Raw genomic sequence first — 16,741 nt, 5'->3', positions numbered from 1 at the left:
ACAACAATTGAGGTAAATAGCCCAATGTTTTTAAAAATATTCAATAAAAGCACTTAGTTTTAAACAAATTTACTTGACACAATGAATTAAGTCCAAGTCAAGCCATTTGTCCAAATAACTTAAATCAAGTTAAGCATTCTTATCAAAAGGCTTATTAGTTAAAAGTTGTCAATATAGGTTAACTGTAATTAGAGGTTTCAGTAGTTAGAAGCATTCGGTGTAGGATAACTGTAAAAACAGCTTTAAGCATTCAATTGAAGTTCACTGTAATTACAGATTTTTGGCGTAACACTAATAATGAAGAATTAGCAGCAAGTGACACTACTGTATATGCTCGGCCAATTGCCTCGCAGCAATGTTGAAGGTCCGATGCAGTTTAGATTGTTTTGCCTTGCGATAACTGTAAACAGAGCTTTGAGGAGTTGATATCGGTTAACTGTGATTAGAGAAGCAATGACGAAGTGTTTGGCTTTTAGAGAAGAGCGATTGGTAAGAGTACTTGCCTTGCAGCTAGAGGCCCGTTGTAGCCACGACTGTTTAGCTATAACTGTAAACAAAACCTAACACCTGACAGTCAAGTCATTTGTGAAATAACTTAAGTCCCAGTCAAGTCAATTAGAGCAAGTCAATTTCAAGTCAAGTACTAATAAAATTTATAACTCGCCATAGTATGAGCCGTAGCCCAACCAAAATAACAACAAAAACACAACATTTAGCAAGAAAATTGTTTTGTAAGCAAATATAGGACGAATAACCCTTTATTCACAAAAAGTTCAGTGAAAACATTTAATTTCAATCCAAGTCATTTGTTAAAAAGACTTTAGTCAATTCAAGACATTTGTACAAAAGACTAAAGGCAAGTCATTCGTCTGAAAGACTGTAGTCAAGTCAAATAATTTTGCCCAAAAGACTTAAGTCAAGTCGTTTGTCAGAAAAACTTTTGTCAAGTCAAGTAATTTTACCCAAAAGACTTAAGTCAAGTCAAGTCATTTGAATAAAGTGACTTAAGTCATTACAACACTGGTTAACTGTGATCAGAGAAGCAACGTCAATAACAAAAAAAGTCAGCAGCTCTGAGGCACGCCAAAGGCCAAGTGAGAGGCGGAGGTTCAGCCTAACGCGGTACGCGGGCTGCGCGAAGCGAGCTATTGTTACGGAGCGCGACAGACAATCGCGCTTGTGTGCCAGTCGCCGGAAGCGCGGTGCCGCGCCCGCTTTCTCGCTAACGGAAACTGGTTTTGCGAAGCGTCGGGCGCAAAATCGGCTCCGTCGCGGCGTGGCCCCGGCCGGTGCCTGGCCATCGAGGGCGCATAGCCCCGGGCACGGACGCCACTCCGGCATAAAAGCGAGCGGCAAGCGGCAAAATACACATTCTGAAAACGACAACTGAGAGCTTCACATTGAAGATTCTTCAGAAACCGGAAAAGAAACAGGTGAGACTTGATGTACTTTCCCCGCTGTTTAGTTTGCATAGGCTGGCCGTTGTAATATAAACCCTACAAGCCATTAAAGGCCGTACGATTTATGCTAGGGCCTAGAGATTATGAGATTATGCGCATATCACATCGCCTTTGCTTTAATATCGAGTAACAAGCAATGTTTTGCCAGCGATCACGTCTATAGGTTTAAGGTTTGCGTTTAAATGTAACGAAACCATCGGTTTTTGTGCGTTTTTTTATTTTGTCCTTGAAATCGGTCGAATTGTGAAAAAAAAATGCGGAATTGTTTTAGAAAAAAGGGTGTTTTTTACCAGTCAACGCTGCAGCATTTTCGGTTTGACGATGCAAATTAAACGATTTTTTTATTTCTAAAATTCCAAGGTTTTTTGTCATGTAGACATTTTTATTCTGTTAGAGTCTGTCCAAACTTTTTTGTATACGCTTATAATGTTATTTGTTAATAATTTCGTGCTCAAAATTTCTTACTATACCACATTTATTTCTGTGGACGCTTTAATCTATAACTTATTTTTATGTACGCTATATTTTTTTATCATTTCATGCTTAAAACTCCATCATAAACCAATTTTTTTTATACGCTTTAATCTCAATTTTATTTTTTATAGAAGTTAATCTAAAATTTATTTTTTATACGCTTTATTCTCAAATTTAATTTTTATACGCTTTAATCTCAATTTTATTTATAGTAGGATTTATTCTCAAATTTATTTTTATAAACGCTTTAATTTTATTTTTCAATCATTTCAAGCTTAAAACAGCGCGACTCTGTATCTGTTCGTTCTATTATTTCAGTGGAAAAGCGAAGGGCTGCTAAAATGCGAACCTTCCTGTCACTGCTGGCCCTTGTGCCTTTGCTAATCTCCCTGGCCGTGGCCATGAACACCGCGGACCTAAACGAGGACCAAATCCTGGCCCTGGCCAGAATGGCCGAGTCAATGAGGGCCATGGAAAACGAGACGACCCGTAAAATTGACGCCGTCAACTACGACCTTCCAGTCGGACAGAGTGAGTTTTTTTCGTATTGATAGAACCTAGATGAAGAGTTTCTGACTGTTTAAAGCAAATTTGGGTCAATTTTGACGCATACTTAATTTTTTCTTATGAGAATTTAATGGAAAATATATCGGAAATGTGAGTTTTTTCGTATAGAACAACCTATAGACCAAGAGCTTTTGACTGTTTATAGCTAATTTAGGTCAAAATTGACCTTTTTGTTTAGCTGTTTCTGAAAATTTCGTGCAAATTTACTCCAGAGACAATTGTTTTTAAATAACATGCCTATAGTTTAATTGTTATAAACTTTTTTTACCACAAATTTATTTCACTGTTTACCCCAAAAGCGAACAATTCGGTACATAATATGTTAGATCAATTGTTTTCACCCTTTTTATACAAATTTATTTCAATGTTTACTCCCAATTCATCCCGAAATCAATGCCCTATAGATTAGGAATCTTCAACCAAAATTTACTCCCAATAAAATTGATTTTGTATTGAATAAGCTATAAGTCGCTTTAACCCCTTTGTATATCAAATTTATTTCTTAATTTACTCAAAAAACAAACAATTAATTCTCTATAAAGTATCCTAGATTTATAGTTTTTAACCATTTAACCAAATTAGTTTAAACATTTACCCTCAAAACAATGAATTCTGTATTGAATAGACTTAATCCTTTTTGTTTCATCAAGTTCATAATTTGCCCGACACAAAATTAGTTCATCATACGTTTTAGCATTTTGAAATGCGCCGATTAGGTTCAAGAAAATAAATTAGAAAGAAGGCAACAAAATTTAGTGCTTCACGCAAAAGACGAAACGTGTCCAAGAATTAATTTTGGTCAAAATAATTATTTTTTGTGCGCTTTTTTCTACTCGAGAGCATTGCAGCAAGCTTTAGTGGCAACTGTAAGGGCGTATTTTCGCCAGCCTTACCTAAACCTATTTTTGTCGACGCGCTACTTGGAAAGTAGACTGCCCTGCGGGGAATTTCAGACGGTTCACAGTGGAGCAGTTTGAGATGAGCGATAAGCGCGAATATTTTGTCGGCCCCGAAGCGAAAAATCGCTTTTATCAGAGTCTGATAAGGTTCGTCCTTTTGAGTTTCGGCGTGCAATTGAGTCGGCCGTTGTTTCAATGGTAAAGGGCGGCCGTTGTTTGAATGGTAAAGGGCGGCCGTTGTTTCAATGGTATCTTTTAACATTGGCTGCAAAGGCACAGCGCGTTAAGCAATTCAAACTTTTAACGAGCAAAACACTTTACGTGGATTTGAGACCGAGTTAATTCAATTTATTTTCTTAAACATTTTCGGCAAGATTGAAATGACTTTGCTAAAGTTGTTAATTTTCTTTTTTTGGTTAGCTAAATGCCTTTTTTTTATTTTTACTAATGAATAAAATGGCAAGAGAAGCAAGCCCCAAAAAATAAAAAAAATACATATATAACACAAAAGCTCTCATGCAGCTAACGGCCATTTACTTTTATTTATCGTCATATTTCCCTTTTCAAAGCTAAATATCTCGAAAAATTCGTACAGAAGATAATATCGCAAAAAAGCGAAACATATTTAAGGCACCTTCGGCATGTTTATGTTGATTTTGCTCAATAATGTAGCTGCAAATTTTGCTTGGCCAAAACTTTACCACTCACGTGGATAACTTTTTTAAATTATCTAGCCGCGTGGTGGCGTCCTTAAGCTTAAATATTTTATACGAAAAAAACTCGTTAGATTTTTAGTTACATGACAAAGGCGTCTGCACTACTATGCTGCAAAAAATTTTAACAAAAAAAACTTTACTTGCCGTCATAATGGTCGGGACTTCATTTTTGCTGTAAACGAGTCATTTTGAAAGACATAAGTCACATTCAGGTCATTTGTAAACAACTTAAGTCCAAGTCAAGTATTTTGAATAAATAAAATGACCCAGTCAAGTCATTATGAGAGCAAGTCAACTTCAAGTCAAGTCGTTAAACTATTGAAACTGGTAGACTCGTAAGGTCACGTACTTTTTCCCAAAATACTTTAGTCATGTCAAGTCAAGTCATTTAAAAATTGTGACTTAAGTTTCCGTCAATAAAAATTCCATCCTGTTTGCACAAAAACATTTTGAAAATGCCTAACCTAAAATAAATGTAACGCAATATGCAAGAAAAAATTTTTAGTTCAAAAATGAAGGTAAATAAGCCAATTTCATAAAAACAAATACTTATGGAAAACACTTCATTTCAAACCAAGTCATTTGTCCAAAAAGACTTAAGTCAAGTCAAGTCATTTGAAAACAGTGACAAAACTGCACTTGAGTTAGGTCATTAACTCAAATCATTACAACACTGAATTCTATTGTCTGCGGGAAATGCCCAATAAACCAAAGTGTTTTACCTCGGATTGTTTCATTCGATTAAAACGGGCGCGTTTTTGGTTTGTAGGCTGCTGGTTGAACTCAGACTGTAGCTACGGCATGATTTGCGAGGACATCTTGCGCGCGACCGAGTCCGGTCTTTCTCCTTACGTGCAAGAAACCGAGATGACGCGCATTAAGAGGAAAATCAGAATCACGGGAAGCGAGTGCATCCCTGATCCGAACAAGTACCTGCACAATATCGACGTTGCCAGGACCCAGCAGTTGCTGGACAAAGCCGTCCAAGATATTAACACGATAATGGACAGCCCGATGGTCACAGACTTGGGCTTGAACCTCACCCAGAACATCAACTATAACCTGACCGCTGCCAACGAGCCCATGCTACGACAGGGCTACAGTAAGTGTGACCTTTTATTTATTTTCTGTTCGTTTTCGGGGGTATAATTGTAATTTTTAAAGAGATTTTTTGCCAGTTGTTTAAAAATTTCCTAAAAACAAATATAAAAAATGAAAAAAAGAAACAAAATAGAAAAATTATTATAAAAAAAATTACAAAAAAAATATATATTTTTTCTAAATTTATATGGTTGCTTTTCGGTCGCCATTTTTAAACCTTCCCCTGTGTTTTTTTTGTCAGCCGGCGGTTATGGCGGCGGTTATGGCGGCGGTTATGGCGGTGGTTTAGGCGGCGGCGATTTCGGATCCCTGATCTTGCTTCTGGCGTTGCGTGGCAATACAGGAACTAACACAGGAGGAATCGGTGGCATAAACTCCCAGGACCTGATCCTTCTTCTCGCTTTGGGAGGCGGCGGCGGCGGACTCGGCGGCGGTTTGGGCGGCGGCCAACAAGGAGGCTTGAACATTCTATCCAACCCCCTTTTGCTTTTCACGCTGTTCAATAATAATAACCAAGGCTCCGGCACAACGGGCAGCAACACTGACCTGCTGACTCTCTACTTCTTGCTGGGCAGTTTCGGCGGAGGTGGTTTCGGAGGCGGTTACGGCGGCAACTACGGCGGCAACTACGGACAACCCAACTACGGCAACGTGGTCAACACTGGATCACAGAACACTGGCAGAAAGAAGCGGCAGGCGTTGGGTACCAACTACGGTGGTTACGGCGGAGGGTACGGCACCGGCGGTTACGGTGGCACCGGCGGTTTCGGCGGACTCTTCTCGTCACCGCTTATCCTTCTATCGTTGTTAGGCGGCCTCGGCGGCACCGGCACCACCACAAACAACAACGAACTGCTCACCTACGTTCTTCTCTTCAGTCAGGGCGGCCTCGGCGGCGGCCTCGGCGGCGGCCTTGGCGGCGGCGGCGGTCTGGGAGCTATCTTGCCCCTTCTCTTGCTGGGCAACAACACCTTGTTGGGAGGTAACACAGGAACCAACTCCGGCCTTTTGGGCGGCGATCTGTTGACGACCCTCCTGCTCTTTGGCGGTTTAGGCGGCGGCGGACTCGGCGGCGGCCTTGGCGGCGGCTATGGCGGCGGCTACGGGGGCCAAGACCCTGCTCAGGGCGCTTATGATCAAGGCCAAGGCGGTTCCTACGGCGGCGGTGGCTACGGCGGCGGCCTTGGCGGCGGCGGTGGTCTGGGCTCCGTTCTTCCGCTTTTGCTTTTGTTAGGCGGCAATAACTCACTGCTGGGCGGTGGAAGCACTAGCGGCGGGCTCCTCGGCAACGGCAGCGACATCTCTTCTATTCTTTTACTTTCCGCATTGGGCGGCGGTGGCGGTTTGGGCGGTCTTGGCGGCGGCGGCGGCGGCGGCGGCGGCTTTGAATCAATCCTTCCGATAATTCTCTTGCAAAGTGTGTTGGGCAACAGTAACACCGGCACCGGCACCAACAACATCTTGAATGACTACCTGCCCATTCTACTTCTCGGTGGCTTGGGCGGCACTGGCGGAGGTTTAGGCGGCGGTTTAGGCGGTGGCGGCGGACTTGGAAGTAAGTATTTTTTTATTTTTTTGCCTTGTATGACGCCAATTGCCAAACTTGTTTCGGAATAATCGGTCGGTAAATCGAGCAGGCCTACAATTAACTGTCGAACAGAAATGCGTGTTCAATTTTTTAATTGCGTCCACCTTTTTAAGTGAGTTTGTATATGTTCAGTCGCTTTAACTGATGATGATCAAGTGCGTATCGCAAGGTCTTTCTGTTGATCTTTTATGTTGATTAAAAAAAAGATTTTTATGTCCAAATTCCAGATATTACCCATATTCTCTACAGTGAGATTTTTCTACTTCTTTTTTTTTTGAGTCCCAGATTCTTTTGCCAATATAACCTAAGCAAAACTAAGTTCCAATTTGACCAATACGACCAATGTATTAGTGTTGCTTCCGCAATTTTTTCCAATTTTAAGGCAACCAATCTACTACATAATTCCAACCATATGCAGTAAAAAACAGTGCAGTCGGCGACCCAACTAAATCAAACCCTGCCCGAGTATGAGGGTGACCCGTAGGTTGAGAAACACAGCTTTAAAACGATCCCATTTTTTCCTTGTCTCCAGGTTTCCTGCCACTTCTAGTGCTCCTAGGCAACAACAACACCGGAACTGGAACGACCAGTGGCCTTAACAGCGACACACTTCTCTACATTCTTCTCTTTAGTCAGGGTGGCGGTTTAGGCGGCGGCTATGGCGGCGGCTACGGCGGCGGCTACGACCCGATAAACTACGGTTAAATGGCGACGAAAAAGACACGTGTCCAACTGGAGAAAGGCATGCGATCCCTAACAGTGGCGCCCCGTCTAAAACGAGACACCGCTTAAAAATTTAAAAAGTGTATTTTTTTTTCCTTTTTATTAACACGCGAGCCCCCGTTATTGATTGCAGTGCTTTCTACTCGTTGGACCCCGTATACGTGTTTCAAAATTGGCCCCCCTCCCCCTTTTTAAATGCCGGATTTTTTGTACCTCGAAATATTTAAACGTCCAAAAGAAACCTTTCTAAAAGCTCCACAAGCGAGATGTTTTGTCTTGGTTTTTATGGTCGCCCCCTTTTTTCCCGCAAGTTAGCTGAAGCAGTGAACGGCCACAGCAGTTGTTTAAAGTGCTTTAAAAAACAAAACAGCAGCTCGAGGCTCTAACTGCTGCAGCAAGCTTTGCAACCCCTGCTTAGTTTTAATACCCCCTTTATCCCCTGTTCCTTTACTTTTTTCGCCAACCTTTCAACAGTTAAACACGCCTTCGTACTCGCTTGTGCGTATGTGCGTGTGTATGTGTGTGTGTGTGTGCGTGTGTGTGTGTATAAGACGCGCGCGACCTTCGTATTTAAGCCGATACCCAGACCATTATGGTACAATGCAGACCGTCGTGTCTAGCGGAGGGATCCGGTTACGGCGGTTCGCAGAGCGTCGCCCTTTATCGTTTTGTTTTCGCACCAGTTGCAACTTTTCAACTTCTTGATCGAATCGAAATAAAGCAATCCGTTTATTCAGCGCGTTGTCTTCTCTTGGCACAATTGAAGGCGGAACAGTTTGTTTTCGAAAAGTGCCTTAATATTTAAGGTAGGACTGTAGAGCCGTAGCTTGGTTAGGGACTCTCAATCAGAGGAGAGAGGTTAAAAAAAATGAACCCAAGTCCCACTCGGGCAAAAAAATGAACCCGACTCCGACTCCGCTAAAATAAATGAACCCGAGTTCGACTGAAGCCCAAAATGTGATCCCGAGTCCTGCTACAATACTATAGTCTGTATTTTGTCCATTTACGTTACTAAAATAAGGTGGGTATACAGCAACCCACTCATAGTGGTGTTATGTAACTCGTCCACGCACAATACGTGGTTGGAAAATTTTCCACCATATACTATTCAACCTTTAATAATTAATTAGTTTACAGTTTGCGGTCTATGAGCTTCGAAATTTGGTAATGCGCGCGTCGGATCGGGACTCAGTGTTGTGACGTTGTCTTACTCGAGTCCCGAGTCCGACTCCATTAATCCATCGAGTCCGACTCTGACTCCGCAGTCTGAGTTCAGTCTGAGTCTGAGTTCGACTCTGACTCCGCAGTCCTGATCCAAGTCCTCCTAATGTAAAACTATTCAGATCAATCTTAGTTTGAAGTCGTATTCGATCCCAAATCTGGAAATGAGGTTACTTACTCTTTAACGACAAAGTGTATTAAAATCTTGACAAGCTTTCGTAACCATGCTATATTACAGTGGTCGGCAAACTGTGGGCCGCGGCCCAAATGTGGAACTATATGTTTTTGTTAACTTTAACTAGATGTAAACGCAAAATTTTCTCGCTTCGCGCGTACCGCATTGTCTTGGTTTTATAGTAGGCTGTGTTTTACATTATGACATGATAGCGTTTTGCCCATCAAGTCGCCGTGTAATATTTCAACTTGAAATCAAATATGCTGTATCCGCCTCTGTTTTCGTACGTAGTTTTACGTATAGTAGTGGGCCTTTAATAGCACTGAAAAGATTACTTTGGGCTGCGACAAAAAAAGTTTGCCGACCACTGCTCTATTAGATCAAGGTAGAAATGCTAGGAATAAAAATGCACAATCGAGTAAAAGGCGAGTAAGGAATTCAACATGATTTCCAGATTTTTAAGTCCAGAGAGTTTCTTTTGCACAATAGCAAGTATGGAGCCGATTTGGCCTCAAACTGTAAATTCTAAAGGTGGAATAGCTTATGTTGGAATATTTCTCAACCATGTTTTGTTGGTGGATAATGGCTGTATATTCAACATATATTAGTTTCGTAAAGGGTTAAAAATAGCCTGCAGAGTTGGAGACTCAAGACATGACGACATCGACACATTTGACCGGAGTCGGAATGTTGTTCAATTTTTTTGCCGGAGCCGGACTCGGGTTGTTTTTAACCAGAGTCCTGATTCCAAAGTCTGTGCTGTTTGTTTTGCACGGAGAAAAACGTTTCAGAAGGATATTTTTTTAATCTACCGCTTTCGATATTCTATTTATACACTATAGTCACATCCCAACAGGTTCTTATAAAAGTACAACGTGTATACTAGTGCTTTCGATGTTCTATTTATACGTGCGTCGCTATCAGTATGAAAACCTGGCTCCTGATTAGGTATAGCGTGAACACGTGTTTATGTTCTGTTGGGATGTTTTTTTCCGGAGTCGGACACGGATTGTTTTTACCTTGGCCGGAAAAACCTTGTTTCAAAAAGACCCTTTTTAACCGACAGACGTAATACTGTTACACTGTGTATGACAGATGTAGCACAAAGTTACGTCACAATGTTGCGTCGAAATATGACGTCACAATGTTGCGTCGAAATTTGACGTCACAATGTTGCGTCGAAATTTGACGTCACAAAGTTACATGTAAACGTGACGTCATAAAGTTACGTTTAAATGTGGCGTCATAAAAAGTAACCTTATGAACACCACACAATACGTTTATTTGGTTAACGTTTTATATTGGACAGGTGTTACCTTTAATTCAAAAGCTATAACGATGTAAAAATAGGCAAAAAATACAGTTTAAGGGGGTTGGCCACATCCCCCCTTCTCGAATCCACCCTTGGCGTGAGAACTTGTTTTTATTCCTGTTGGGATTTCATCCATGTTTTACGTTTCGTTCGCAGATATCCTGTTATATGCTGGAGCTCTATAACGAGAAACTGATCGACCTTCTGAACAACACACCGCAGAAAGCCGAACAAAAACTCGACATCAAAAAGGTTTGTTGTCCTTACGGTTTGTTCTTAAACTAGGATCTATGGACCCCTTGGAGGTACCTGAACTTGATCTATGGGGTCCATGAAGGCCTAATAAAAATCAAAGCGTTAAATTAGTAAAAATTCAGTTCAATTTGGCGCACATGGTTAACCTAAATCATCAGGATTGTTATATTCACTTGTTTTATAAGGTCATCTTAAAAAAACATTCAGACCCTGGTCCAGATGAGCAAAACTTTTTTTTCAGGGTCCGTTTGTCCCCTAAAGTTTAAGAACCCCACTTTAAATAAACTGGCAGGGCGTTTATCAACCAGTCAACGGTTAAGCATTAGGCTGCTTGAAACGACCGTATCACCATTGTCTGCTGCTTTGAACGTACAACCTCAAATGAAGGGGGTCAACATCCCTTCAGTAGTTAAAAAATACATGTTTTTCAACTTGTCCCCTCTTAGCCTGTGTATAGCTCAGTTGGTAAAGCGACGGTCGTTAGGTCGAACCTCATCGCAGCCTTGTTTTTACGAACAAGATACAGCAGACAATGGTGCTATAGTTGTTTCTCGGCTTTCTCCCCTCTAAGCCTGCTTAGCTAAGTTAGTAGAGCGAAGGTCCCGGTATGGTCGGATGTCGTGAGTTCTCACCACAAGCTAGCTGTGTTTCTAGCCTGACCCTGCTTGCACTATAATCCTGATCAGGCCAATTAATTTTGGAAAGCTAGTCCAGGGGCATCATGTGTAATTCAGATGGGTGCCGTTATCATTGGTTAGCACCACTCTAGAGCAGTGTTATTTAACCTTTTTAGCGCTCGTACCCTTGAGCTTTCATGAACATTTCTCGTACCCTCTGTCTACAACGGTCAACGAAAGTAAATAAAATTTTAATAAGAGGAATTAAACAGTGTATTTATAAATTACGTGTTGAATGCATGGATTAAAAACAGTCTTGCAACATCAACAATATTTACAACACACAAACAATCAGTCAATCTACTACTGGCTTTTTTGTTGTTGCTTTTCGTAAATTACGCATTCTTAACAAATATGCCTAAATAGCGCATAATTTCACATTACTTGTCGTACCCCCTGCTTTGGTGCTTCGTACCACCAAGGGGTACACCTACCCCTGGTTATCAACCCCTGTTCTAGAGGGTCTTGATCACAGAATACAGATTATGTGTATGTATGTTTCAGTTTCTGCAATTTCAGTTTAGTATGGTCATATATTGTACTTTCCCAATCCCAGGACAACAAGGGCATGGTTTTCATCCAAGGAGCAACCATTCAGGAAGCAGAATCTTCTGACGAACTCTTTAGCATTTTCTCCAAGGGCTCCGACAGTCGACACATCGCTTCAACAAGTAGGTCGAGTAGAGGTTACTCTTTTTCCCGGATTTTTTCACTCCCGAGAAACGGGACTGAAAACCGAAAATTCCCGGGAATCCCGACGAAATTATTTGACTTTTCGTGCCGAATTACGTCATTATGATGTTTAAAATTACTTTATATTAGCTCCGCATTTTTATTGGTAAAATAAATTTAATTAACTTTTTCCGCTGGTAAACGCAAATAAAGCAACTCAGGCAACAACTTTAATAGGTTTGGTAATATTTTTATTTTACATAAGTCAAAAAACGACAAGTTTTGTTTTGCTTTGCTGCTGGATAATCAGGACTATAAAACATTCTCCAGATTCGCGAACGTTATTTCGCTGGAAATCCCGGGAATTTCCCGTCTAAACATTCTCGGAGAGAAATCCTAGTAGCTCCGAAACATTTACGAACACACTAATCTTTGTTACTGCCAAAGTAGGCCGAACGGCATTCTTGTAAAATATTTTTTTGCAGACACGCCGTACTGGTGAAAAAAGGACAGGCCATGTTCCTTTTTTATCAGGCCATACCTCCATCTCTTTTAATATAGCTAACCTAATAGTTGAATTGCATATTTGACGACATGGCCACAATACTGTAAAAATTACTGCTGTTCAAAACAATGTCGTTGACATATTTTAAAATCGTGTTGTCGAAATATTTCCATTTACAGTGGGTTTTATATGTTTCGTGACCATAGGGATAATAAAACGGCGACAGCTAGTGGTTAAAGTAAGCTGAAACGGTCCGTAACGCCGTTCCGGTATAAGAACTTTTGCAGGTACGACATACGGGTAGACAATTTTCCGAAAATGTCCCTTTTACTAGGCTATGTCCCTTTTTTTAACCAGGCTATACCGCCACCTTCTTTAAAGTATTTAAATAAGATTTAAGTCACATATTTGTGCACTACATCGGGCGATAACCTTAGGTTTTCGAAGGTTGTTTTTAGTCCTCCGATTCTGTCCTTACTTACGTTTGAAAGAGTAGGATTTACAAATATAGTGAAAGTAAGTCGGAGCGGTCCGAAACGGCGTTTTGGTGATATAACATTGCAAGTATCCAGTGAACAAATGGGATTTTTGTAGCAGGCCATGTTCCTTTTCACTAGGCCTTTCTAAAATCTCTTTGAATATATTTGATCTAAGATTTCAGTCCCATACCTGTGCACTACATCGAACCAAACCTCAGGTTTCCTCAGCTTACTTGTTTACGACTCGTTATGACGTAACTTTGTGACGTCATCCCTAAAAAAATAGAAACATATTTTTGCCAGGTACGCCTTAAGGGTACAAAATGTTTTTCCAGCAGATCATGTCACTTTCTCACCAGGCCATTTCAATATCTCCGTGAATAAATTGATCTAAGATTTCAGTTGTATATTTGTGCACTACAACAAAAAATAACCTTAGTTTTAAGGTTTTCCTACTTTCACTCCTAATCTTTGTTAAGAGCCGTATTTGGTCTGATTTGAACTTATAAAGGTGTCATTTTGGCCGAATTAGGTTGTTTTAGCCTAAAATATTGGCTATCGGCATCGGAACAAAACACCAGGCAGCGCACACTCCTAATTATGACGTAACACTTAACAATCCTAATTGTGACGTAACACTGCAGAGATGAACGACGAGAGCTCACGGTCTCACCTCGTGATCGGAATCGTGATGGAGAGCACCAACCTAGCAACGGGGGCGGTTACTAGGGGAAAGCTAAGTCTGGTCGATCTTGCTGGAAGTGAGAGGGTTGGAAAGACTGGAGCTACGGCCATGCAACTTAAGGTGTAGTTTGTCACTTGAGTCAAGATGCACTTAACTTAAGTCACTGTCGGTACTATGCAAAATTGTTAACATTTGGCTTGGCCAAAGTCCTTATTAAGTCAATTTAGGCCGACTGTGTTTTGCGTCACTTAAATCAAGGTATGTTTTGAGACACTTAACTTAAAGCAACTCAGTTGGTAGAGCGACGGTACCGGTATGGGCCGAGGTCGTGAGTTCGAACTTTACCATATAGGCTAGTCGGTTTTCTAGCCTGCCTTGCTTGCATCTTTATTATGTAAAAATACTGTGAAATCTGAAAATGTACAACCAACCAATAACATCTGCTAGAAATATGAATACTGAAAAAAGATCTTAAACTCGCTTTGCTTGTAATATTTCGCAGGAGGCCAACTCCATCAACAAGTCGCTCTCAGCCCTGGGTGACGTTATATCAGCATTGTCAAGCGACCAACAGTTTATCCCGTACAGGAACAACAAGCTCACAATGCTAATGCAGGTGCAATTCACAGCCTTGTACTGTTTGTGTGTTTATGAGCGGTTACTTTTGGGTCATATTACCTGGGGTTAATTTGGGCCATATAACTAAGGGTTACTTTGGGTTATATTACCTGTGGTTACTTTGGGTCATATAACTTATGCCTACTTTGATTCATATTACTTGGGATTACTTTTGGTCATATTACTTGGGGTTACTTGGGATCATATTATTTGGGGTTACTTTGAGTCATATTACTCGGGGTTACTTTGGGTCATATTACTTGGGATTACTTTTGTTCATTTTACTCGGGGTTACTTTGGGTTCATATTATTTGGGGTTACTTTGGGTCATATTACTCGGGGTTACTTTGGGTCATATTACTTGGGATTACTTTTGGTCATATTACTCGGGGTTACTTTGGGTTCATATTATTTGGGGTTACTTTGGGTCATATTACTCGGGGTTACTTTGGGTCATATTATTGGGGGTTACCTTGATTCATATAACTTGGGGTTACTTTGGGTCATATTACTCGGGGTAACTTTGGGTCATATTACTTTGGGTTACTTTTGTAAACGGAATAAAATATCAAGTTTTGGACATCCCTTTAGACACTTAACATTGATTGACTCATATTGCAATTAATCCTATGCGGTAGGATTCTCTCGGAGGCAACGCGAAAACTCTCATGTTCGTGAACATTTCACCGGCCGACTACAACTCCGCCGAAAGCATCATCTCTCTCACGTGAGTAGATGATCGTGAAACAGTTTCGTGAAAGGTTCATGACGTGTGCCTACTGCTAGTGTAGCCCAGTGCTGGTCAACCTTTTTTTGGAACATTACAAACTTTTACGTTTACTGAAAAATTTGTACACCCCAGGCCTCGCAATGCATTAAACATATAGAAACATACAAATACAATGCTTCGTAAGCCAATTCTGCAAACCGAGGTAGTAGCCTTGCAGAGTGCCCCTTTTAGAACTATGGTACCTCGCAATAACAATTGTCAAGATAAATATTTGGCTATGATGTCACAAGTAGAATATAGTATCCTACAAGCTACATACGCTTAAATACATGTTGTTCCAAGGGTTGTAAATTCCAGCCAGCCAGGTAATAAACCTGTTATTGATACCTGATCATAAGCTTAATGCAACACGGTATTTTTTACACCCCAGTACACCCCACCAATGCGGTACGCCCTTTAACAATTCTGGTACACCCTGGGGTTTACAATATATTCAGTTGAAAAGCACTGCTGTAGCCTACGCGTGAAAAATATGCAATTCAGTGCATGGCTGCGGAGTCGGGTTCAAGTAAGACTACACGAGTCCGGCGTACACATACACATTTCTAAAAAAGCAAGGCCGCCAATTGTAAATTCTAAAGATGGATTATCATACGGTTAATTATCTGCCAACCAAGTATTGTGGGTGGATGAATTATTTGTCAGCCTTCTAAGTAGATTGCTGAATACCTTATATTAGTGATGTAAATGGGTGAAATACAGACTCAGGAATCGGAATTGTGTATTTGTTTGTCCAGAGTCGAACCTGGGACTCCAGCAAGACTACCCGGGTTCAATGTGCGCATGAGCAGTACCAAATTTAAAACCGACAAACTTTTCGTGTATTATCAAATCTCTAACATTCCCGGTGTCTTGATAATGTGATTAGCGTGTGGGAAATTATGACGCTATGGTTTCATATGACTTTTTATGCTGTGATAACCAGGTACGCTTCACGAATGATAATCATGTGAACAAACCTCGTTTTGTGCATCATCATTGCCGTGAGTTTTTCACGATTAAAATTCATCACCTAATATCGAATCCTTATAATAACTTCCATATTATCAGACCTCTTATACTTTTGGCAACATTTCTATATTTGGCGAATATGATTGTCGCTTTGCTCAATAAATAGTTTTTCACGCAGTTTTGGGATACTATAGTCATGTGAACAAAGCGCGTTTTGCGCATCGTGATTTCCGTAAGTTTTTCACGAGTAAGCATATCACCTATCCTGAAACCTGCTAATATCTTCCATATAATCATACCTCTAAGATTTTTCACGTTTGCGACCTTTCTTCACCCGGTGTTTTGCGAAAATGACTTATGTTGATAAATTATGACGCTATGATTTCATATGATTTTCGTTCATGTCGTGATAACCAGGTACGCTTCACGAGTGAAACTGATCACGAATGACGCTTCCAAGAACGCAGAATCGAAGGAGGTTGCGAGATTGAAGCAGATGGTGGCAAAACTAAAGGCAGGGGAGTCAATAGATGACCTTGACGCTTAATTCGTTTGACCTTGAGCTGGATTTTAACACGTGGTTGGTAACCTGCGACCTTTGACTGACTTTGGCTTGTTAATTTGTGGATTTATTGTTTTGTAGTTTAAATAATCAAAATTCTCTTTCCAATAATACAATCTGCCTAATTCCAAATGTTGAAAAAAAAACTATTCTGTTCAATGAACGATAAACTACCTACAGATCTAAGTAAACCCAAAATCAGTTTGTTTGGTTTTTGAACGATAAATTTCGCTCCTAAAATCATCATCAGTATGTTGTTCGAATAAAATGAAAAAAAATGGAACTTTTATATTTAAAAAAAATGTTTTTAT

The 16,741-nt window shown here is 40.6% G+C and overlaps 2 protein-coding genes across 2 annotated transcripts in view; both read left to right on the top strand.

The window, feature by feature from the left end:
- Positions 1-16,457, top strand: part of LOC146158118 (uncharacterized) — a 71,101-nt gene extending 54,644 nt beyond the window's left edge. Inside the window, exons 19-24 of the mRNA XM_083383794.1 lie at positions 10,393-10,488; positions 11,725-11,839; positions 13,469-13,629; positions 14,012-14,125; positions 14,766-14,854; positions 16,286-16,457. Coding sequence (XP_083239920.1) covers positions 10,393-10,488; positions 11,725-11,839; positions 13,469-13,629; positions 14,012-14,125; positions 14,766-14,854; positions 16,286-16,415 — 705 coding nt within the window. The 3' untranslated portion in view covers positions 16,416-16,457. The remainder of the gene's footprint in view (positions 1-10,392; positions 10,489-11,724; positions 11,840-13,468; positions 13,630-14,011; positions 14,126-14,765; positions 14,855-16,285) is intronic.
- Positions 1,381-8,264, top strand: LOC146158119 (uncharacterized). Its single transcript, XM_083384401.1, has 5 exons — positions 1,381-1,433; positions 2,253-2,465; positions 4,886-5,218; positions 5,459-6,772; positions 7,338-8,264. The coding sequence occupies exons 2-5, from the start codon at positions 2,276-2,278 to the stop codon at positions 7,508-7,510; spliced, it is 2,010 nt and encodes a 669-aa protein (XP_083240527.1). The 5' UTR covers positions 1,381-1,433; positions 2,253-2,275; the 3' UTR covers positions 7,511-8,264.
- Positions 16,458-16,741: the final 284 nt, after the last annotated feature.

Source organism: Ascidiella aspersa, chromosome 3, assembly GCF_963924565.1.
Source record: "Ascidiella aspersa chromosome 3, kaAscAspe10.2, whole genome shotgun sequence".
NCBI classification, from domain to species: domain Eukaryota; kingdom Metazoa; phylum Chordata; class Ascidiacea; order Phlebobranchia; family Ascidiidae; genus Ascidiella; species Ascidiella aspersa.
The sequence above is the reverse complement of the archived record's forward strand: the minus strand, read 5'-3'. Positions and strand labels throughout refer to the sequence as shown.

What these genes read in the sequence shown, in the direction of transcription:
- LOC146158119 (XM_083384401.1), top strand. Translation starts at nt 2,276, where the DNA reads ATGCGAACCTTCCTGTCACTGCTGGCCCTTGTGCCTTTGCTAATCTCC. An exon ending in CATGCTACGACAGGGCTACA is followed by an intron (nt 5,219 to 5,458) that starts GTAAGTGTGACC and finishes TTTTTTTGTCAG; the next exon opens with CCGGCGGTTATGGCGGCGGT. An exon ending in CGGTGGCGGCGGACTTGGAA is followed by an intron (nt 6,773 to 7,337) that starts GTAAGTATTTTT and finishes CCTTGTCTCCAG; the next exon opens with GTTTCCTGCCACTTCTAGTG.